This window comes from Vombatus ursinus, unplaced genomic scaffold, assembly GCF_900497805.2.
Source record: "Vombatus ursinus unplaced genomic scaffold, bare-nosed wombat genome assembly UNPS02014807.1, whole genome shotgun sequence".
NCBI classification, from domain to species: Eukaryota; Metazoa; Chordata; class Mammalia; order Diprotodontia; family Vombatidae; genus Vombatus; species Vombatus ursinus.
In genome coordinates this window covers 862665-886674 of record NW_020954585.1, presented here as the reverse complement: position 1 = coordinate 886674, position 24010 = coordinate 862665, and the positions used below count along the sequence as shown (strand labels likewise).

At 40.7% G+C, this 24010-nt stretch overlaps 1 protein-coding gene across 1 annotated transcript; it reads right to left on the bottom strand.

The window, feature by feature from the left end:
* Window positions 1-10928, bottom strand: LOC114052335 (cytochrome c oxidase assembly protein COX19). Its single transcript, XM_027874888.1, has 3 exons — window positions 10775-10928; window positions 6499-6610; window positions 1-604 (listed from the first exon to the last, which is right to left on the bottom strand). The coding sequence occupies exons 1-3, from the start codon at window positions 10854-10856 to the stop codon at window positions 520-522; spliced, it is 279 nt and encodes a 92-aa protein (XP_027730689.1). The 5' UTR covers window positions 10857-10928; the 3' UTR covers window positions 1-519.
* Window positions 10929-24010: the final 13082 nt, after the last annotated feature.

Here is a 24010-nt window from a genome sequence, read left to right as displayed (position 1 = left end):
TTTACAGAAGATAAAAGCCATGTATTTACAAATATTTTTATCAAATCACATATAACATTCTTATTTCACATTATGGGCCTATAACTGAAATGAAGAAAAACTCACATATTGGCCAAAACAAAAAAACCAAAAAAACCAATAAATCCAAACCCCATAAACTTTTTAGGAAAGCTTCTAAAAAGAGATAATTTACCAAATGATTACCCTGAAAGGTTAAATTTACTTTACAAAAGTAAACATTTTCCCCTAACTTTGGTTAATGTCAGGATTACACTCTACCCCATGGATTGATATTAGCAATGCATGGTAACATCATTTTGGTTTCTTCTTACCTCTTCGTTATAAGTATTGAAAAAAGGGAATCCTTCAAACAAAGCACCTTTCCTAAGTAAGATTTTAATATCAATCAGAGTCAAATATTAATCTCTTACAGATGGTGGGAACAATTAAAGAGAGAAGGTACAACATGTAGCACTACAGAGGATTCCTATGAGAAGCAATTCAATTGTCTTCCTCCCATTACAAGTTCTTTTTTGCTTCTGATTTTTCATCCATTAGATCTTTAAATCCCAGCTTTTCCAGTGATTCTTGTGCCATTAGCTGCCTAAGAAACAAACGAAAACGATTTTTAAAAAGCATCTTGAAAACTTTTCTAATATAGTGCTACATTGGTGTATATTTGCTGGATGTAGTTCAATAATTTCTAAGGCCTGAATGATGAATGCTGGGTTACAGCCAAATAAAACTCATGTTTCCTCCCTTTTCATCTTACTCAACCTATAGGAATCTGGCAAATTAAGAGACTTTGCAAGTAGTTTCAGTCAGCTACCTAGACTTCTTTGAATGTTTCTGGATTCTCAAGTGTGACTTTGTTATTCTTTTTGTGCTGTTCAGCTCTTTCAGTCACGTCCAACTCTTCATGACTCCATTTGGGGTTTTCCTGGCAAAGATACTGGAGTGGTTTGCCATTTCCTTCTCCAGCTCTTTTTAAAGATGAGGAGACTGAGGCCAACAGTTAAGTGACTTGTCCAGGGTCACAAAGCTAGTAAGAGTCTGAGGCCACATTCGAATTCAGTTCTTCCTGACTCCAGGGCCAGTATTCTATCCACTTTGCCACCTAGCTGCCCTGTTGTTCTTTAGGGGAAATATAAAAACAATTGAGACAGGTGGTTGGTGCAGTGGAGAGAGCTAGATCTGGAGTCAGAGGACTGGGGTTCAAACTCCATCTCTGCCACCCCAGCTATGGTACCTGGGAAAGGAACTTTATCTCTGTGGGCTAGTTTCCTTATTTGTAAACAAAACAAATGAACAAACAAACAAAAAAAGGGACTGTTTATAATGACTTCTGAGGTCCCTTTCAGCCCTGAGTCTATAATTCTATGACCTTGGTTTATAATTCTGATTTACTCTGCAAAAATAGTAGCTCAACTCCTCAAACATAGAAATTACTGTGTTGTATGCCTCTTCAAAGAAGTTACAAGAATGGCCTAGTGAAGTAAGAGGATTTATTCAAATATCTGTGTCAGATGCTTGCTTAACACAACGAATGCCTAGGTAGCTTTAAATTCAATATTAAATGAAAATCTGGAGGCAGCATGAGGTAGTGGAAGGAGCAAACCCTTAGTTGGAATCCCTGCCCTCCTTATCAGCTGACCCTTACTACCTCCTGAGGCCCAGGTCTCCATCTGTAAAAGGAGGATTAGAGGAGATGATGGATCTCCATGGGCCTTCCAGCTCGAAATCTTAGGATTCTTTAGCATTCATGCAGTTCTTCCCATCATCAAAAGGATTTTGAAACCTAAGATCATTGCCATACTACTTGACACCACTGTTAAGGACACAAGAAAACTGAAACTAAGGTTAAATGAAGGTTAAATTAGTAGAAGCTAAAATAAAATTAAATTGCTTAAAGGCAGATGTCTGACAATCCCTTTTACTGCTTTGTCTTTCCCTTCCCCTGGGCTTTACCAGTTCATTCACTGTGTGACCCATGTTGCTGCTACATAGTAGAGGTTCAGGAAAGCTTGCGGTGGGGTGGGAAGAGGGGATGATGAGATATTGGCAGCTGGTACTAAAAGTCCTGAGGTTCCTATTCACATAATATGTCCACTAAAGAAAAGGATGGGCCTACCCTCATAAATGTACTAGTTCCCTCTCCCCCATGTTGTGTGTGATTTTGAGGTGGAAACTGGGGGGGGGGGGGGTAGGAGCAGGATTGAAAACAAATGGAAAAAAAAAGGTGAATGAGAAGACTAGATTTACAACTCCTTTCCAAATCCTCACATCTTTAGTCCTTACTGAAGACTTCAAAAAAATGTTTTTTAGTACAGCTCTAAATTCACTGGATTTAGATTTCCTAAGCTCATAATATTAAGAACTCCATTAGGCAACTGGGGAAGACATGAAGTTTAGATACTATGATAAATAGCTAACATTTATACAGTATTTTAACATGGCAAAGCGCTTTATATACATTATCTAATTTGAGCCAACACTGTTAAGTAGATACTGCAGGCATTACAATTATGACAGCTGAGGAAGACAAGGCATAGAAAGGTAAGTGACTTGGCCACAGTCATGCAGTTAGTGTCATAGTTGGGAGAGGGACTCAGGGCACTCCTGACTCTAAGCCTCAGGGAGCACACCGTTCACTAGGGGATAAGACACACAGATAGTTATAATTTGAAATAAAATGTCTTAGAAAATTGATAAAGTACTATAGGATATCTACCACGGAAGGTTGTGACAAAATGGGGAGATCAGGCAAGGCTGCCTGGAGTGACGATGAACTGGGCTTTAATGGATGAATATAAGTTAAACAGATAAAGAAGAAAAAAAGACATTCAGGGAGAGAGAACAGCATAAGCAAGGCACGGCAGAATGACAGCATTGTGTTTGTCTAAGGGTAAAGAGAGTTCCCCAGTCTGGACTAAGAATAACAGAGATGTGGAGAAGATGGTGCCAGCTTGTGGAGGTCCTTGATACCAGGCAGAGGAATTTGAACTTGACAGATAATATGAGCCACTAAAAATCTGGGGTAGAAGAGAGGCATGACAGGATCTATATAAGATTATTTTGGTGCCAGAACAAAAATGACATGGAATGGGAGAAAAGTTAGAAGAGAAAACCTCTAAGAACACTACTGCAGATGTACAAGGTGGTGGTAGTGGGAACACAGATGAGGAGCTGGACTTCAAAGATGTTTCAGAATTGAGGCTGATTTACAAAAACAAGAGCATTCCCCAATTGATAAATGTTCAAAGGATGTGAAAGGCAGTTTTCAGAAGAAGAAATCAAAGTTATCAATTTTTGTTGTTGAGTTGCTTTTTAGTCATGTCTGACTCTTCACAACCTTATCTGGGGTTTTCTTGGCAGAAATACTGGAGTGGTTTGCCATTTCCTTCTCCAGTTCATTTTTACAGATAAGGAAACTGAGGCAAATAGGATTAAGTGACTTGCCTAAGGAAGTGTCTGGGGCCAGATTTGAACTCAAGTCCTCCTGATTTCAGGCCTGGTGCTCTATCCACTGTACCACTTAGCTGCCCATATTTAAAATTTCTACCAAGCTAGAAAAGCCAGCCAATTTAGTCAATAAACATTTACTAAGTGCCTACGATATACCAGGCCTTGTGCTAAGGTTTAAGTACAGGCTCAGCCACAGTCTTTTGTACAAGGACAGTACAACTAACCTCAGAAGGCCTCACTAATAAGATAATTTTTTTTTTGGCTGTAGCAATTCTATAGGACTGTTCACTAAAACATAAAGGGGTTATGATTTGTTTGGTTGTCAACAGTACCCATACCAATGAAATCATGGATCCTAGAAGTTTCGAAGAGTAACTACATCTAGAGACGGCACTTCAGAGCCCCGGTATATTTAATGTGTTTAATACATTTATATTAACAATACACATTTATGTGACGCTTTAAAGTTTACAAAGCACTTTCCTCATAACAAAACTTTGAGGAAGGCAGTATAAGCATTATCAGTCCTACTTAACAGATGAGAAAACAGGTTCTCAAAAGTGAAACAATTTGCCCAGGGTCACACAGTTCATAAGTACTCAGGTCAGTATTCAAACCTAGATCTCCTGACTTTCAGTCAGGTGCTCTCCTGTACCACCGAAATTGTAGCATAAATTTCTTTTAAATGATCATAGAGATTTATAATTGTGGACATATAGAGCATAGTCTGAAGCCCTGGGTCTAAGTCTCATCTCTTTGGGACTTAGCTTTGTGATCCAAGACAAGCCACTATAATGTCTCTCAGCCTCATGTGCAAAAATGGAGATTAGAACCCCAGTACTAGTTTCTGAGACTGTCCATGTAAGTAAAACATCAATCAGTCTGTGTGAATGTAAGCTACAATTCTTGGTGAGGAACACTGTCCCTCATTTTAACATCGCTCCTATGAGAAAGGACTCTGCAATTAACTTCTTTATAACATGGTTTCTATGTATGCAATAAGATAAGAAGTTAGGAGAGCCTAGTTCCCCGATCCAAAGTAGCATGGCATGAGTTCTCAATGAAGCAACTTTAACAATTCAGGTGATCCAGTGGGAAAAAAATGAATTAAATCATAAGATCACAGATAACAAATTAAACTACTTAGCACAAATGGATAAAAAAGCCAAATAACTGATTTAAAAAATTTTCATATGGTTGCTGTGGTGTCATGCTTCAGAAGCTACATAATTTTTAAACTTCCATTTGAAAATGACAAGAATAGGGGCAGCTAGGTGGCGCAGTAGATAGAGCACTGGACCTGGAGTCAGGAGGACCGGAGTTCAAATCTGACCTCAGACACATAATACTCAAGTCACTTAACCCCAAATGCCTCACTAAAAAAAAAAAAAGACAAGAATAAAGCAGGCATGTAAGTCAAATCCACTCAACTGGCTAGCATTTTCTTTAATCACCCATTAGTAGTTACTGGCTGACTTGAGGGAAAAAACCCCCGACCTATTATGAGTTTACCTTACATATAGTAACTTTATAGTTTGCAAAGAGCTTTTCTCATAACAACTTTGTGGAGATACGTGATACAAACATCATCTCCATATTACAGATGAGAGAGATGAAGTGACTTGGTTAGAGCCTGGGCTACAACGCACGTCTTCTAATGCCAAGTTCAATGTTCCTACACTGACTAGGAAACATAGAAAAGCACAGCAGGGAACCTACCACTGCACTGGGGGAATGGATCTTCCCACTATAAACTTTAGGTTATTCCTAAGAGCAAATGACTTCAGGAAATGAGGAGGACCCTCTGTACTATTTCCACAGGCAAGCAGATGACTGTGAGATCCAGCATAATCTCTGAGGCAGTAATGAAAGTCTATACTGGAAATTTATCTATGTTGTGTATATATATAAAAATAACAACAAAAAAATGCAGCTTCAACCAAAAACATGTTATTTTTAGGAACAGCAGCAAAATTTAAGACATTTACATGACAGTTAATACACTTTTAATTATTTATGTATGCATTATTAAGCCAGATCTTTTCAGATTCAGATTCTTTTGTTCATCTTGAGCACTAAAATCTACAGAAAGTTTAAAGTACAAAAACAAAACCATTTTAAAGGATCTTCCAACTTCTAACATCACCTAAAAGTCTTGAACTGTTTTGTTGACATTTCTTTCAAACATTTCTGTGTGGGGCCTGAAGAGAACTACAATGTATTTTAGCCCTAAAGGAAATTTCTGAGTTTGTCATGGGAACCTGAAAAATAGGGTTTACAATGGATTGGCTTATATCAAGCTGTCACTGGCAGAGACAACCAAGTTTGAAGGCTGAATTCTTCAAGGAGCTAATGATGGGCTCAGCTTCCGTTAAAAAGCAGAACTAAGTGTTGTTTTTTTTTTAAACTAGCTATTATAGTTAGTAGCTACATACTTTTCTTCTTCACTTTAGAGAGCCTAAAAGTAGCTCCTATTTTAAGTTAAATCTCTAAGGATCATCTTTGGATGGGAGGTTTGTTTTAAAAGCAAGTTCTAGAGCATTTTGGTCAAGACAGACAGAATCTCTCATCTTTCATCTCTCTTAAAATAAGCTACTGTCTTCTTCACATACTAAATAGCCCTAACTCTCAGTAGATCAAAACAATGGAATGTGTATTTTTACAGTCTGGGAATAAGACAGAAATTCTGTACCCACAATTTTCAAATCTTTCTGTGCTGTCAGCGTTTTTTAAAAAAGGACAATTTAAAAACCTGAACGACTAGTTAATAACACTGTCCAAGTTTGGAAAGCAAACACAATAAAGGAATGCAACCCCAAACCCCACATAATTCTATCATTCAATAAAATGGTCTCAGGATTGTTAAGTATCCTTTAGTACCATTTATTACGATAATCCTCAATTTCATGGGCAAACCATTCTATAGCTGTGGAATACTGTGGTTATGCCAAAGGCCTGGATTAGGCTCACTGCAATGAACTTCCAGAAAAAAATGACCATGTGCAGAGATGTTAAAAGTTGACATGTACTTGCCTCTCCATTCGGCATTCTAAATATTCTTTTGATTCATTTCTGCACAAAGTATTTTCAAAATTATTATCACGAAGACACTTCATGAATTTTTCTTTAAAAGCTTTACATTCACCTAGAATAAAAAAAAAATTCTTTTAAAAAATGAAAACCTGTCACTATAAAATGAAATCATTCCTTGTGAAAAACTTCCCTCAGGAATAAACATACATAATGCTGAAAAAATTACTTACAAATATATTTGTTGAGATTAAAATTCTATTCACACCCACCCATTATTGGATTAGAACTCTAGTCACAAACATGTATATTTTGGTAACATTTTTAAAGCTTGTACTAAGTATAGTCGAAGACTTCATTTTTCATTCAAAGCCACTGTCCTATGAGTTGTAATTATTTATAATTAGCAAAAATAATTATGTGTATGCCATTTCTCCAAAGAACTCAATTCTCCTAATATAATTACCATTTCTGGGCAGGAAATCACAGAATTCAGTCAACATAAAAATGACTAGAAGTCTGTTCAAAGATTTGGTATGTATTCTGGGCAATTATGACACTTGTAAAGACTATTCACAAAAAAGGAGTAAATATCACAAAATGAAGCAAAGCCAAAAGGAAAAGACAGGCATGTCCCTACTTTAAAGAAACCAATATGAAAAACTCCTGATAAAGTGGAGGCTGTTTGCATTATAAAATGATTCACAGCAAGTTTTATTAAATACTAAGCCTTAGTACATATTTGAATTATCTGATTTATATATAAATTTATGGTAACATTTATTAAAATATTCATATTCTTAAAACAAGATACTCATACAAAAATTTCTGATAACTGTCCAATAAACTGTACAAGGACTTCATAAATTTGATTTTCCTATTCTATTTTTATTAAATTTAATCTTGAAGAACTTGAAAAAAATTGCTAAGTATTAAAAGTTTGTACTAGTTTATGCAAATTCTTTCCTAATCCAACCTAAGAGATTCTTGACTAAAAAAATTTTCCATTTCTGCCAATGCTCTAAATAATAATTATTTTACTACCTGTATCCTCAAAATACTTGCTGAAAATGCTAAAAATCCATCTTTAGAGACCTTAATACATTATATTAGCTGTTCTTAAGGTCCTCTGCGTGCTGAATTCATATTTTTGTCCCATGAGTATGTATACAGGAGAACAAAGGACAAGAGATGGGTCAGGAGGAATGGGCTACTATCTGCATAGCTGGAAGACCCAAATCACCGTTCCATGTAAGTATCAAAGTTTCAAAGTACTTCTTGAAGGGAAGTTTGGCCGTTTATTTTTCTAGGATGGATTTAGTAGTTAAAAAAATTTTTTTTGTTAGTCTGAATTACTCACTCAAGTCGGCTTATTAAATCAAATTCCTGCTCATTCTATTCTTTACTTCAACAAACACTTTCCAGCTGTACACCATTTTAAAGCATAGCACTTCTAACACCAAGATTCAGAAAATTATGGGTCAGGCTTTTTAAACCTGTTTTTCTCCCCCTATATTTTTGGCCTAACTATGAGGTAACAAAATGAACAAAGTTCTTTTTAAAGGAACTGCAGACAGTGTGTATTTTCCCTTTTCTGTTCAGAGGAAAAGACTTTAAAAGTAACTATAAGCAGATATTTAAAGTATGGTTTATGTATATAATATTTGCACCAAGATATATGTCATCATGGTATCTTCATGACAAGGACAGATGTCTACCTTCCTAATTATATAAGAGAAAAAAGTCTATCATCTAAGGAAAGAATGTTGCCTTTAAAATGGAAGATAATCCCTGTCTATCTTAAAGCTGAAATTTTGGTAAAATCACAAAAGCATTAACAACCTATCATAAATACTTGCTATACAGGGCATCCCCAAAGTCTTAGTGTACTAAAACTTTTGAACACCCTGTATTTTTCTCATTATATAATTACACAAGTTTGTAAAGTGTGTTGTCAAAAGATTCACTGATTGCATCTTCTTCATAATCTTCTAAAGCAGCATTTGTAAACTGTGGAACTCTGGCTTATGTAGCAATGGGAACAGGGATTCCAGGAGCATATAGTGACATACATGGGTGACACTTCCCTAAACCATTAAATATAAAATTGTTTGTGTGAAAATTACTTATAACTATCATTAAGAGAGAAAAAATGAAACCTATTTTAATCCAAGATTTTTCCAACTCCCCCTTATCTATCTAAGGACTCCTGAAGACATTTATGGGTTTTGTTAACATACTGTGAATCCAAAAGTATTCTCTGGACAAAACAGTTTGGGATATACTGTTCCAATGCACTTAATATTAAAAACTGGATGTGGAAAAAAAAAGGATATAAAAAGCATCAGGCATTTAAATTGTTAACTACTCCTCACTGCATTAAGGGAGAAGAAAGCCTAAATATTTTTCTTACACTGTCCTTGGGTGGAATATCTTCCAATCACCTTTACAGCTGCTCATTTTAAGCCAATCAACCTTTGGGAATGGGTAAGAAACAAAATTATGGCAAGATAACAATGGCCAAAGATGTAGCTGAAAATTAAACAGGATGTAAATCACTTTACTCCCTGAAGAAGCACGCTGGGTGGTATAGGGTTGGCCTCTCAACAGGACCATGCTCCAGCACTAGCTGGGGGTTGGTATTTTTTGTGTTCCCCAGCCCCAGCCTGGCACAGAGCTGAAAAAGACAGCACCTTCCAGACATTCATTCCTTCAGTTGGTCTCAGGACTTGTTCCCACTACGCCCTTTGGGGAATGAGGTGAAGCACAGATTTAAGAGGGATGAAGAGGCCATCTAGTTGAATCTCCTCATTGAAAGAGGAGGACAGAGGCCTAGAGGGGTTAAGTAACCTGTTCAAGGTCACAGAGAAAGTGCCAAGGCTTGGATATGAATCTAGGACTCCTCATCCCAAATCCAACCATCTCACCCACATCCCAAGGGTGTATGGCAGTGGGTAAGGGGAAAGGGAACAGAACAAGCCCAGTTTCTATCAGAGACTTTTTTTTCCCCTTCTCAAATGCATAAAGAAGCATCCTCAAAGAGATGGGTGGGTGGGATGAGGTTGTTGTTAAGCAGTAGCTTAGCTTCAGTGGGACACCTCTTGCCAGGGCTCAGGAAGGCTTAGGGGCATTAAGGGTCAGGAGGGGAGAGGAAAAAAAAGGGAAGGGGAGAGGGAGGTCAGAAGGAGAAGAGGAAGAAGAAGGAAGGGAAGGGAAAGGGAGAAGGGGAGGGGGGGAAGGGCCAGAAGGAGAGAAGTAAAAGGAGAGGAGGGGAGAGAGGAGGGAGGAAAAAAGTAGAAGGAAAGAGAGGGGGAAAAATGGAACTGAGAGAATAGAGGGAACAGAAGAAGGGGAAAGGGGATAGGAAAAAGTAAGTGAAGAGAAGAGGGGAGAGCAAAGAGGAAGAAGGAAGGGAAGAGATAGGAGGTGGAAGGGAGAATGTGCAAGGATGGGGAAGTGGAGGAAGGGGGGAGGGAGGTCAGAAGAGAAGGGAGGGAAGGAGAAGAAAAGTAGGAGAAAGGAGGGAAGAGGAAGGAGGAAGGGAGAGAAAGGTGGGTAGGAGGAAGGAGAAAGAGGAATAGACAGAAAGGGAGAGAAGAGGAAGAAAGGAAAAGGGTACAGTGGAGGGGAATAGGAGAAAGGGGAGAGAGAAGAGGAGACAGGAGGGAAAGGAGGCGGGGCTACAGGCGAGGGTATGGGATTGAGGGGAATGGGGGAAGGGAAAAAGAGGAGAGGGACAGAGGAGGGGAGGGAGCCAGGGTGAGAGGAAAGATGAGGAAAGGGGCAGGGGGACAGGGAAGGGGAAAAGAGGGGAGAGAAGAGGCAGGAGGGAGATGAGAGAGGGGAATAGGAGGAGAGGGCGGGGAGTCTGGGAAGAGAAGGGGGCAGAGGGAAGGGAGAGAGGAGGGAGCCTAGGGAGGCAAAGGGGGAGGGGCAGAGATATGGGGGGGAGGAGGGGGAAAAGTGGAAGAGGGGAGGGGTGCAGAGACACGGGGAGGAGGGAGGGAAGAGGGGAGGGGGCAGGGGAAGGAAAGGGACAAAAAGAGGGGAGGAGGAAAGGATGAGAAGAGGGAGGAGATAGGAGTGGGGGAGGGGGACGGGGGGAAGGAGCGGAAGGGGGAGGGGAGCAGAGGCCGGGCCGGAGGGAGGGGCTCCTCACGCTCACGCCCCCTCCCCGCCAGCCCCCCAGAAGTCCCCCTCTCGCTCCACAGATCCCTCCTTCCCCCGCCACACCCGCTCCCCTCGCCGGCGGCAGCTGGCCACAAGGGCCGCTGCTCACCGAAATGGTCCAACGGGAAGCTGCCCTTCTCTGGGGGCCGGGGCTGGAAGCTCTTGGTCCCGAAGTTCATGGCGGTGGACATCGTGATCGCAGGCCTCTAAGCACGGGCCGGGAGCCCGTCACACCCGCAGCGGAGCGCCGAGCCGTTAGCGGCCAGGCAGGCAGCCTCAGCGGAGCGCGGAGATGATCGAGCAGGGCCAATCGATGCCTGCTGACTGTCCCCGCCTTCTTCAGGCCCCGCCCCCTTCGCCTCCCTCCCCTCCCCCAACAATGATCGTTATTGTTATTTTTTAATTCTGGGGAGCTGTTGGGCCGGCGTGCGGGGTCTTCCGCGGGTTTCGAGAGCAGTTCGTTGGATCTTAGATTTAGAGGCCATCTAGTCCACCCCCCTCATCTTCTAGGTGAGGAAGCTGAGGCTCAGAGGTTTTGTGACCTGTTCTGGGTCGGTGACATACCTACTAAGTATCTAAAGTGAGATTTGAACTTCGCTCTTCGCGATTCCTAGCCCCAAATGGAAGATATGATCCCACTTCTCCATCTGGGTTACTACCCACTCCCATCCCCGGTGCCTTCTCTGTGAGAGTTTGTTCCATTTAAACTATATGACATATGTGACAACTTTTAGCATGTTGTGTCCCCCTCCCCCATTAGAATGTGAGCTTCCTGAGGGCAGGCACCTCTTTTGTGACTTTATTTGATTCCTCATTGCCTAGCACACACAAATTTCCTGGCACATAGAGGTGGACCGATTTTGGCAGTCAACCCACAAGCATTTATTAGTGGCCTGCTTCTTTGGGCCAAGCCTTGTAGTGTGCACTGGAGATATAAAGACAAAAAGGTTATAAAGGCCTAGAATTTCAGAGCTGAAAGGGACTCAGCGGCCAAATAGTTCAACCCAAACTCAAGAAAATTTTTTCTGCAACATACCCTACAACTAGTCATTCTCACCCCTTTCCCCCATCCTCCCTGCCCCCAACCCTTTTACCTTTCTTTGTGTAATTACATTTATTAAGTGCCTACTGTGTGTCACTGTGCTTAGTGTTAGGGCAAATGAGGCAAAAGACAGTCTCTGCCCTCAAGGAGCTAACGCTCTAAGGGGGGAGACAACAAGCAAACGCGAAGTAAGCTATGTACAGGATAAATGGGAAATAATTATGAGAGAAGGAACTAGAATCAAGAGGGATTGAGAAGGGTTTCCTGTAGAAGGTGGGTGAAACCCTTAGCTTCCCAATTTTAATTTGGGGCAGCAATAATTGTTTTATTTATCCGTGCCCTCTAGGAGTTTATTACTGTCCAACTAGGAAGACAGAACATGCTCAAAGATACATACAGAATAAATATGAAGTAGGAGTGGGGGGAAAGGGGAAGAAGGCTGAGAAGATCCTGCTGGAATAAAGTCCTCTTGAAATATAGGCTATTACCCAATTGATAAATGGTCAAAGTATATGAACAGCAGGCAACTTTCAGATGAAGAAATTAAAGCTATCTCTAGTCATATGAAGAAATACTCTAAATCATTATTGATTAGAGAAATGCACATTAAAACAACCCTGAGGTAGCACCTAACACCTATTATATTGGCTAATATTCCAGAAAAGGAAAATGCTAAACATTGGAGAGGATGCATTGTTGGTGGAATTGTGAACTGATCCAACCATTCTGGAGAGCAATTTGGAACTATGCCCTAAGGACTATAAAACTGTGCATACACTTTGATCACCAATACCGCTACTAGTCTGTATCCTAAAGAGGTCATAAAAAAGAGGAAAAAACCCACACGTACAGAAATATTTATAGCAGCTCTTTTTGTGGTGTCCAAGAATTGGAAATTGAGGGGAAGCCCATCAACTGGGGAATGGCTGAACAAGTTGTGGTATATGAATGTAACAGAATACTATTTTGCAATAAGAAATGATAAGCAGGCGGATTTCAGAAAAATCTGGAAAGACTTGTATGAACTGATGAAAAGCGAAATGAGCAGAACCAGGAAAATTTTGTATGCAGTAACAGCAACATTGTATTGAGATCAACTATGAATAACTTAGCTCTTCTCAGCAATACAATGGTCCAAGACAATTATAAAAGACTTCCGGGGGAAAATGCTGTCCACATCCAGAGAAAGAACCATAGAGCCTGAATGCAGATAGAAGCATACTATTTTCACTTACTTTATTTTTTTTTTGGTCCTTTCCTTTTGGTCTGTTTCTTCTTTCACAACTGTGACTAATATGGAAATATATTTTACATGTCTGCACATATATGACCTATATCAAATTTCTTGCCTTTTTAGGAAGAGGGGAAGGGAGGGAGAAAAATTTGGAACTCAAAGGCTTGTAAAAATGAATGCTAAAAATTGCCTTTACATATCATTGAAAAAAAAAATACTGTTTAAACAAAAGAAAAGAAAGGCCTCTTGAAGGAGGTAGCATTTGAACTGAGCCCTGAGATGAACTAGGGTATTCTAAGAGGCTTAAGTGAGGAGTGAAAGCCTTGATGACAGACAGGTGCAAAGATACACAAAAGGAGATTAGGAGGGCTGGAGCAGTAAGAAGGAGTAAACAGCCTGGAAGGAAAGGCTGGAGCCAGATTGTGAGGGACTTTAAATGGGAGGCAAAAGAATTTGTGTTTTATCCTTGAGGCAATAGGACATTGAAGTTTCTAGAGATAGGGAGTAACAAGGTCAGACCTTTTCCCCATTTCCCTGCAGCCCCAGTCTCCCTCCTAAGACCTGGATGTCAATGAAATCACTTAGGGTCATAGGTTTGTAGCTGGAAGGCAACTATCCCCACCCCCTCTCCATTTTGCAGATGGGGAAACTGAGGCACAGAGAAATTTAGTGATTTACCCTAGGGTCTATGAATCTCTACTGTTTGCAAAAGCCCTGTAAACCATAGACTTAGCTCTCCCAAGTTAACTCCTCCTTCCCCTCTCCTCAAAACAAACAAACAAAAAAACTTAGTCAAAGCTGTGTTTCAAATAATAATGCTGTAACAATGCATGCAAACTCTAGCCTAATCTGTTTCCATTAGGGTAATAGTTCCCAGAGGAGGAAGGGGAAGTGACCCTGTGTAAGTGGAAGCTCAGTAGTGACTCCAGAAGACAAATCAGGGAAAGAGGAGGTGAGTGAGTTAGTTCTGAGGCAGTGTAATATACAATGGAAAGATCAATGGATTCAGAGTTAGAGGACTCTGCTAAGTGAAACAGATTATTGCACTCTGGGCCTTTATTTTCTCATCTAAAAAATGAGGTGATTGGATACCCTTCCATATCTAAATTCTATGATATAGCCTATTATATAGTCAGTATATATGTAACACATATTCATTACATTATATATAACGTCTATAGTATATATTATATTCAGTATACGTGGCAACTAGGTGGTACAGTGGATAGACTGCTGGGCCTGAAGTCAGGAAGACTCATTTTCTTGAGTTCAAATTAGGCCCCAAACAATTACTAGCAGGAGCAACTAGGTAGCGCAGTGGATAGAGCACCGACCCTAAAGTCGGGAAGCCCTGAGTTCAAATCCAGCCTCAGATCAAACACTTGAAACTTACTAGCTGTGTGACCCTGGGCAAGTCACTTAACCCCAATTGCCTAAAAAAAAACCCAACACACACACACACACAAAACCCCCCAAAAACCACTTACTAGCTGTGTGACTCTGGGCAAGTCACTTACCTCTGTTTGCCTCAGTTTCCTCATCTGTGAAATGAGCTGGAGAAGGAAATGGCAAATTACTCCAGTGTCTTTGCCAAGAAAACCCCTAATGGGACCACGGAAAGTCTGAAATGACTGAACAAGAACAGCATATTTGATATATAAAATATTATATATTCAGTGTACATAATGTATAAAATATACTGAAGTCGGGAGAGCCTAAATGCATGGAGATTAGTTACAAGACTATTACAAGTGTCTAGATAAAAGGTGATGAGGGCCCGAACTAAGGTGATAGCTATATGCATAGAGATCAGATGAAAGAGATGGGAAGATAGAAATGGTGAAATTTGGGATCTGATTGGATATGGGGGGTGAGTGAGAATGAGGGTAATACCAAGGTCCCGAAAGGAACAATGGGTGGGGTCTTCAGCAAAAGTATGGAAGTTTGGAAGAGGCAACATTATTTGGGGGAGGGAGTGAGGAGATAATGGGTTCTTTTTTTGACCACCAAGCCATGTCTTGCTAGGTATGTGTTAGGTGCCAGATTTTTACATCATGCAGTGATCTTTTGCACAATTTCTACCATTTCCTTGCATCATCTACCTGGGTGGCTAAGTCTGGGCTCCTTAAGGTTACGCCTTCTGTAATTTCATGTGGAAATGACCTGATCTTGGATTATCCATGTAGATCCCTCTCCTGTCCACAAAGACATCCTCATGACTCAGCCTTTTGTCGCTTCTTTGTCAATGTATTGTTGGCCAAGTTCTTGCAGATGTCCTCCAGAGCCATTTCGTAGGTTGGAGGTAAACAGTCTCTAAAGATGCCAAACATGAAATACTCAAGCTGAAGAGGACCTTGAGAAATCTTCCCACTTTGGTCTGGTCCCCTGACTCTCTAGGTAGCATCCTATCTAAAACATCTCAAGCAGCTAAGGACTTATTTTAAGAATATTCACTGATAGTGATTGGGAAACCTTCTTTAGGCATCTTTTCCATTGTAACTGACAGAAAATTCTTTCTTCGAGCTCATTTAAATCCTGTAAATCACATATATGAAATTTTTATATATGTTTATATAAACAATGTTATTATGATATCACAAAATATTGATCCCATTAATATATAGCAACAATATTAATAACACACACTGATATAATATGTAAGTATATTAATATTATATTATAATACATTAGTAATATAATAAAATATAATATTACATAAATCTATATTTGTGCTACGTCTGCAATTTCATCAATATGGGGAACTCCCAGCCCAGAAACTCTTTCCAATGATGCAGATCAGCAACTTGTATATAATTTATAATAATAACTAGCATTTATATAACTTTAATGTTAACAAAGTGTTTTAAAAATGTTATCTCACATGATCCTCAAAACAACCCTGGGAGGTAGATGCTATTATTACCCCTATTTTACAGATGAGGAACTAAGGCAAATAGAGGTTAAGTGTCCTGCCCTGGGTCACAGACAGACAGACAGACAGACAGACACACACACACACACACACACACACACACACACACACACACACTTCCTGTCTGGGTGCAAATTTGAACTCAGGTCTTCCTGATTGCAAGTCAAGTGCTCTCTTCTCTGTGCCACTTTATAGTTTTTATATTCTTTTTGAGTCTCTTTATAGTCTTATTGAGTGTCTTTGAGAGATACCAGAGAGTCTAATAGCTGATATTTGTGAAGCTTTAAGATTTGCTAGAATCCTTGGTAAGCTGGGGGACAGTGATGTGATCCTAACTGGTTGTGTAATCTACTTACTACCTGTGTCTTTGAATCACTTTAGCTTTCTGAGTCCTTAGTTTCTTCCTCTGTAAGATGAGGGGGTTGGATTAAATGAACTCCAAGATTCTCTCCTGCTTTAATCCGTGATCCTATGATCCTGATTAGTTTGTAATGTTGGACAAATCACTTGTTTCCCAGGGTCTCTGTTTCCTTCTCTGTAAAGTGAGAAGGTTAGGTTAGAATAGATGATCTCTAAGGCTATGGAAGATGATCTCAGTCCATACAAATAAAAGAATAATTCTGCCCTTGGGCAGCTTATGAACTGGGAACAACTCATTTTTTGCTGATGTGTGTCAATGTGATGTTACTCAGGTATAAACAGGAGAGGGAGCAGGGAGAGCCAGGACAAAGCAAGGTAGGACCATCAGAAATGTATGCAGGTCTCCTTAGGGTTAGGGATTATTTCATTTTTGTCTTTATGACCTCAGTGCCTAGCACTGTACCCAGCACATAGTAGGTGTTCAATAAATGCTTGTTGACTGAATTTGAAAACACTGATCCTGGATTGAGAGATGGAGATCAATGCTTTTAAATTTTAGTTTTAGTTTTTATTGCTATCTTTTGTTTTCATATGACCTTTGTTTCCCGCTCTCATCCCCTACCAAGTAGTCCATCCCTTCAAAGAAACAATAAAAAAGAAAAAAAATCAATGAAACAAAATTAACCAACAGATCAACCCAGTCTAACAATGTATGTAATGCTTCAGATCCATAGTCCCACATGTGTCCAAAGAAGGGCCTGAGATCAGTACTTTGTAGAGGTCCTAACTCCAGGCAACTTCAAAGGCCCCACGGGAGTGGGGCTGGAAAGAGAAGGGGTGTATTGCTTTTTCTTTGGAGAACGAATTTACAGGACCCATTTACAATCACAAATGGAAAATGACACCTTGTCCTTATTGTACAAACAACTGTTTTACACAGCTTGAAATAAGAGCGTGAGCATCCTCTGTTTTATTCATCAATATGTTTCCAGGACTGTGAACAATAGATGTTTTATTATCATTTTTCTACTTGACTTCATTATACCACTTAGTAATAAAAACCACAGCCCTCTCTCCAAGAGGACCTAGATACCACACCTAGCTCCTCCTCCTCCTCCTCTTCCTCCTCCTTTTCCTTACCCCTAGAGTGATGAATTATGAATTCAAGATCAAACAATTGCAATGGTCCTGTTTTATCCATATTGTTTTAATGGAAAAAGCTGCTTCTACCCAAAGCACTTAGTTTATTTGGTGCCTAGGACTGAATTTTAATCTGCATTTCACAAATGGAGAAACCTAGACAGTGGCTAAAGGGATGAGGCCAAATGCATATAAATAGCTATGGATCTGGAAGTAAAACATCTTGTCTCCTCAAACTCTATAGTTTCCACTATATTTTAGTCCACATAAAAAAAATTTGCCTTTTTTTATATCATAGACACAGACACACAGAGACAGACAAACAGATACACATCCCTCCTCCCCGATAGCTACTTCAGACTGTATATGCAACATTCCTTACCCATTATTCCCCACCTCTCCACTAAAGCAGGATAATGCAATTTCTCATCTCTTCTCAGGGTCAACATTGGCTATCACAACTTCTCAGGGGAACACTATTGATGTTATTAGGCATGTTACTTTCTATTTACCAGTACATGAATATTTATGTGAGTGGCTTTGGTGGTGATATGGACTTGGAATCAGGAAGACTCGAGTTCAAATCCAGCCCCAGAAACTTACTAGCTGTGTGCCAGTGGGGCAAGTCCCATAATTTCTGCCTGCCTCAGTTTCCTCATTTGTAATAATAGCACCTACTTCCCAGGGTTGTTGAGAGAATCAAATGAGATAATGTTTGTAATGTGCTTTGTAAATCTAAATGCATTATGTAAATGCTAGATATTATTTTTATTATTGTTGTTGTTATTATTACTTCTAGTTCTGAGAATCCCCTGTCTTTGGTGAAGTATTCAGTAAATAATTTTTCACATAGGTCAGAATGGCCTGTGCCTTATCAGGCCACTCAATCAGTAAGTAAAACTGGTAAGAGATTCAGTTGTTTGAGTCTGACTCTTTGTGATTTCATTTGGAGTTTTCTTGGCAAAGATACTGGAGTGGTTTGCCATTTCCTTCTCCAACTCATTTTACAGATGAAGAAACTGAGGCAAACAGGATTAGGTGACTTGCTTAGGGTCACACAGCTATTAAGCGTCTGCGGCCAGATTTGAACTCAGGAAAATGAGCCTTCCTGACTCCAGGCCTGGCGATCTATCCACTGCACCACCTAGAACCATACCTGAATGGTCACTTTTATTGATGACATAGCAATCCAACCTAGTCTCTATGGAATTATTTTTCTCTTTTTCACTTTAGATACCATTTAAACAAATTTGGTTATATCACTGGAACAGAAGAAGAAAATATTTATTTGGTTTCTCATTTCACATCAGATTAAAGAATTAGGGAGGAGAAAAAATGAGGAGGTGGGGCAGCTGGGTCTTTATCTCAGGTGAAAATACGGGATTTGTCCTTTTTTCTCTTTGGGGATACAGTGGCCAGTACTTGGTGCATTGCCCCCCCCCCCCATACACACAAACCTCCCCCCTCCTTCTCCAGAGCAGCCACTGCTTTGTCTTTGGATTAGAGATTAGTGCTTTCTCCTGAGGCAACACCCCTGGTGGCGAAAAGCAGCTCCCAGTGACTAGAGACCCAGCGCTGCTGGAGGCCTCCCCATAGGGAGGAATAAGGTCAGGAGGGCAGTCCAGCTTCTGTTCTGGGACGGGTTGGACCTTCCTTCGTTCCATCGGAGGTATAGATCTGGAAAGGACCTTATTTTAGTCAGTCAGTCAATAAACATTTGTTTTACTCCTACTATGCGCCAGGCACTGTGCTAAGGGCTGGAGATAGAATTATGAAAAGAGAAAGACAGTTCTTGCCCTCAAGAAGCTTATAATCTAAAAGAGAAAGACAAAACACAAAAAGAAACTGAAAAAGGGGGGAGGAAAAGGTAACCAAATGGGGGAGATGGTGGAAAGTCAGTCAGAGAAGTCCCCAAATAGTGCAGCAAGGTGAGAAGTAGATTTCTGGACTGGGCTTTCCCCTTAAATGGAGGTTTGGAGTTCGTGGCCCTACCCTCCAATCAGAGAAGCATTGGGGGTGGGGGGGGGTGCGGTTGGGTGATGATGAGGTGGAGGAAATAGGAAATTGAGGATTGAGAAACTGAGATGAGGAATTGAGGAAAAGGAAAATGAGGAAATTATAGATGAGGAAATTGAGACCTGAGGAATTAAAGGGATTTTCCGATAGTCACAGAGGTAGTAACTATCAGAGGCAGAATCTGAACCCAGGCTGTCTCACTCCAGAGTCTCTGTCTCTGTTCTTTCTCTATTGTTTTCTGTCTTCTAGTGTCCCTGTCTTTGTATGTCTCTTTCTGTCTTTCTCTGTGTCTCTGTCTTCCTGCTTTTCTGTCTCTGTCCATATCTGCCTCTGTCTTTCTCTTTATCCATTTGTCTATCTGTCTTTTTCTCTATATCTGTCCCTATCTTTCCCTGTGTCTCTGTCTCATCTTTGTCTATTTGTCTGTCTCTATCTGTCCCTTTCTATTATTCTCCATGTCTTGGCATTACTATCTCTGTTTTTCTATCTCTGTCTCTGTATGTCTCTCTCTTTTCTCCCAACCCCCTCCTTCCCCAGACTGTTAGGTCTGGTAAAAAATTAAAAAATCCTACTTAAGCCTCTATGAGAAGGGTTGCTCTCTTTAGTGGAAGGACTTATTTGTCCTTGTTCTACTGGTACCTTGAAGCCAAAGCATTACAGGGGAAGTGGCCTTATGGTTTTTCACAGAGTCATAGACTGTTAGAGCTGAGAGGGACCTGGAGATCAGCTAGTCTGACCCCCTCCATTTTACATTAAAACCCAAAGTCCATAGAGATAAAGGGTCATATTATGACTTAATAGCTGAGCTGGGACCAGGACCCAAGTCTCATGATTCCCTGTTCAGTGTTATTAATTCTCCACTTTGTGAAACAAGGAAAATTTTGTCTTAAAAAAGAATATTTAAAAGAAAAACAATGCTAGGTTCCCTGCCTATGGCAACCTCTATCTCCCTGCACTGCCCACATCAGAGGTGTCAAACTTGTGAAGGGTGAGGGTGGGGAGCAGGAGAGGCATTGCTGCCAGCAACACTTACTAAGTGGGATGTAGGATGTGTTCAGAAAAGACTAGTACCTCTGGTGTGATGGCTGCAGGAGTCCTTTTCAAGGCTGTTTTCCGCCTTTGGTGTCTACCTGTTCCACCCAACTCTCACTTGTGGCTTCAAGAAGCTCTGGCATGTGCAGTGACCACACCCCAGTAAACCATTTTGGCAGACAGGGTAAACAATTTTGGCAGACAGGGTAAACCATTTTGGCAGACAGGGTAAATCAAGTTGAGGGTAACCAAGGGGTCTCAAACTTTTCTGTGAGTTAGGGAGATGTCTACCTCAAGCATGTGAAGCTTCCCCCGGTAGAATGGGTAGATGAGAACAATCTGTTCCAATGGCCACAAAGGCAGCTAAAGCAGGTGCTTTGGAGTACTTAGAGCTTGGTTAGACATCAAAGACACCAAGGTCATCCACTGTATCTCCAGCCATCATGAGTTGTCTTGAATCTGTCCCGCCTTAGGACTGTGATGACTCTGGAAGAGAGAGTGAGGCTGATGACTTCATGCAACTCTGCCTCACTTAAATCCAATTTATGCACGAAACAAAAGATATCATCCATACCATTTTACCATTTTATCTATCTCAAAGTCCTGTGGCTACAGGCAAGTGACAGGTGTGGATACACTGGGAGTTGTAGTCACAATCCTGCACACAGGTGTCCTAGGCCATAAGGTCATCTTTGCACTGGAAGCAGCAGTCCCCTGGGTGTCTGAGCAGCCTTTTAAGGATCACACTGCTCACCTCCTGGTGTGAGGATGGGGCTAGAAAAGATGCCCTAAAAATTGTCTGCTTACCCTGCCCTGGCCTAATTATCAAGGCAGGCAGGGATCCCACCCTGTGGTTGAAACACAAAAAAAGTATAAAAATTTCTGCAAAGAAGATTCCACTCACCATCAGAACATGGAATGTGTGTACACTTATAAACAACACAAAATCCAGTAGACCTGAAAGATGAACAACTCTTGTTGCAAGAGAAATCAGCAGGTATCACATCCAAATAGCAGCCCTGAAACAAGGCTGGTAAATGAAGGTCAGCTTACTGAAGTCTGAGCTGGATACACATTTTTCTGTAGTGGCCACACTAAAGGGGAGCGCCATGAAGCTGGTGTAGGTTTTGCAATCAAAACTAATCTAGTCAACAAGCTGGTATGCCATTCAAAAAGAATGACAGACTCATGACAATGTGATTGCCACTTGCAGGAAAATGTCATGCCACCATCATCAGTGCCTATGCTACCACCATGATGAACCCTGATGAGGTCAAAGAAAAATTTTATGAAGACTTGGAGATCCTTATCATCAATGTGCCAAAAGAGTTGAGTTGGGAACAGTTTGTTACTAACTTGGAGGAAAAGTTGAACCTACACACAGTTGGCAACAATGGAGCAGAAAATGAGTGGGTACCTTTCAGGGATTTGGTGTATAGCACTGCATTTGCTCATCTGGGTCAGAACACTTGCAAACATAAAGACTGGCTTGATGAAAATGATGGGGAAATTCAGAAGCTGCTAAATGAAAAATGAGAACTCCATGGGGTTTACCAGCAGGATAGTTCATTCATCTCCAGGAAGGCATCATTTAACTCCATCAAAAGTAAAGTACAAGTGAAACTTAGAGAGATGTAAGATTCTTGGTTTAGTAAGAAGGTAGATGAAATTCAGTTTTATACTGATAGTAACAATTCAAAGCACTTTTATGATGCCCTGAAGGCTATTTATGAGCCAAAGACCTGTGGTATATCTCAACTACTCAGTGCTGATGGAGCCACATTGATTAATAAGGACCTGATCCTAGAAAGATGGGCTGAACACTTTCACAATGTTCTCAACAGACCATCAACAATCAATGCTGAAGCCATTGACTGTTTACCTCAGGTTGAAGTCAACCCCTCCCTAGTTGAAATTCCAACTGAAAAAGAGGTTTTGAATGTCATTAGGCTCCTTTCGTGTGGCAAAGCACCTGGTGCTGATTCTATTCTAGCTGAGATTTACAAGGTGTGTGTGTGGGGGTCCATTGCTCATGCAAAAGTTGACTGAAATTTTCTGGGTTTTATGGGAAGAGGAAGTTAACCCCCAGGAGTTCAAGGACACTTCCATTATCCATCTCTATAAAAGTAAAGGAAATAGATTGTCTTGTGACAATTACAGGGGAGGGGCAGGGGTCCCCTTCTTAGTCATTGCTGGCAAGATTCTTGCCAGAGTCTTCCTTAATAGGCTTATCCTTCACCTGGAAGATGGTCTGTTCACCTGAGAGCCAGTGTGGTTTCAGAAAAGGTGGAGGAATCATCAATATGGTGTTGGCTGCCTGACAACTCCAGGAAAAATGCCAGGAGCAGAACAGAGGTCTGTACACATTTATAGATCTGACCAAGGCCTTTGATACAGTCAGCCGTGAGGGCTTATGAAAAATTATGTCAAAATTTGGTTGCCCAGAGAAGTTCATCAGTATTGTACATCAATTTCATGACACTATGCTTGCCTGGGTTCTGGATAATAGACAATGTTCTCTTGCTTTCCTAGTCACCAATGGAGTGAAACAAGGCTATGTGCTTGCTCCCATGCTTTTCAGCATGATGTTTTCAACCATGTTGTCAAATGCCTTCCATGAAGATGAACACAGCATCAAGGTCAACTACAGCACTGATGGTCTATACTGCTGATTTTTTGTTCACAGATGATTGTGCACTCAATGCAGCCTCTGAAACTGAGATGCAACAAAATATGGATTGATTCTCTGCTACTTGTGCTAGTTTTGGCCTAACAATACCAAGAGAATACAGGTACTCCATCAGCCACCACCACATTCATATGTAGAACCATTGGTTACAGCAAACATAGAAATTTTGAATACTGTGGATAAGTTCACTTTCCTTGGCAGTTTACTTTCTAGGGATGTACATATTGATAATGAGGTTGACACACACATTGCCAGAGCTAGCTCAATGTTCGGGAGGCTCCGAAGGAAAGTATGAGAGAAAAGAGGTAATCGACTTACTACCAAACTGAACGTCTGCAGGGCCGTTGTGCTGACCTTATTGTTGTATGCCTGTGAAACCTGGACAGTAGACCAGCACCATGGCAGGAAACGGAATCCCTTCCATTTGAATTGTCTTAGGAAGATTCTGAAGATCATGTGTCAGGATATGATACCAGACATTGAAGTCCTTTCTTGAACTAAAATGCCAAGCATTTAAACTCTGCTTCAGAGGGTGCAACTCCAATGGGCTATGTTGTTTGAATGTAAATTGTATGTTTGCCAAAAAGACCATTTTATGGAGAACTCACACAGGGCAAGCATTCACATGGTGGTCAGAAGAAGCGATACAAGGACACTCTCTAAGTTTCTCTTAAGAATTTTGTGTAATGTGGGAGACACTGCCACAGGATCACCCTGCATGGCACACCCTCATCAGAGAAGGTGCTGTGCTCCACGAGCAAAGCACAATTGAAACGCTCAAAAGAAATGCAAGATACACAGATTTGGAGAATCCACTCCAAATGTTCATACGGACTATTTGTGCTCGACCTGTCATAGAACATTCTGAGCTCATATTGGTCTGATCAATCACAATCAGAC

Excerpts from the sequence above, each read along its gene's own strand:
- LOC114052335 (XM_027874888.1), bottom strand. The coding sequence starts at position 10,856 with ATGTCCACCGCCATGAACTTCGGGACCAAGAGCTTCCAGCCCCGGCCC. Across the intron at positions 6,611-10,774 it reads CTTCCCGTTGGACCATTTCG|GTGAATGTAAAGCTTTTAAA; the intron begins GTGAGCAGCGGC and ends TTTTTATTCTAG. Across the intron at positions 605-6,498 it reads TTAGAATGCCGAATGGAGAG|GCAGCTAATGGCACAAGAAT; the intron begins GCAAGTACATGT and ends TTTGTTTCTTAG.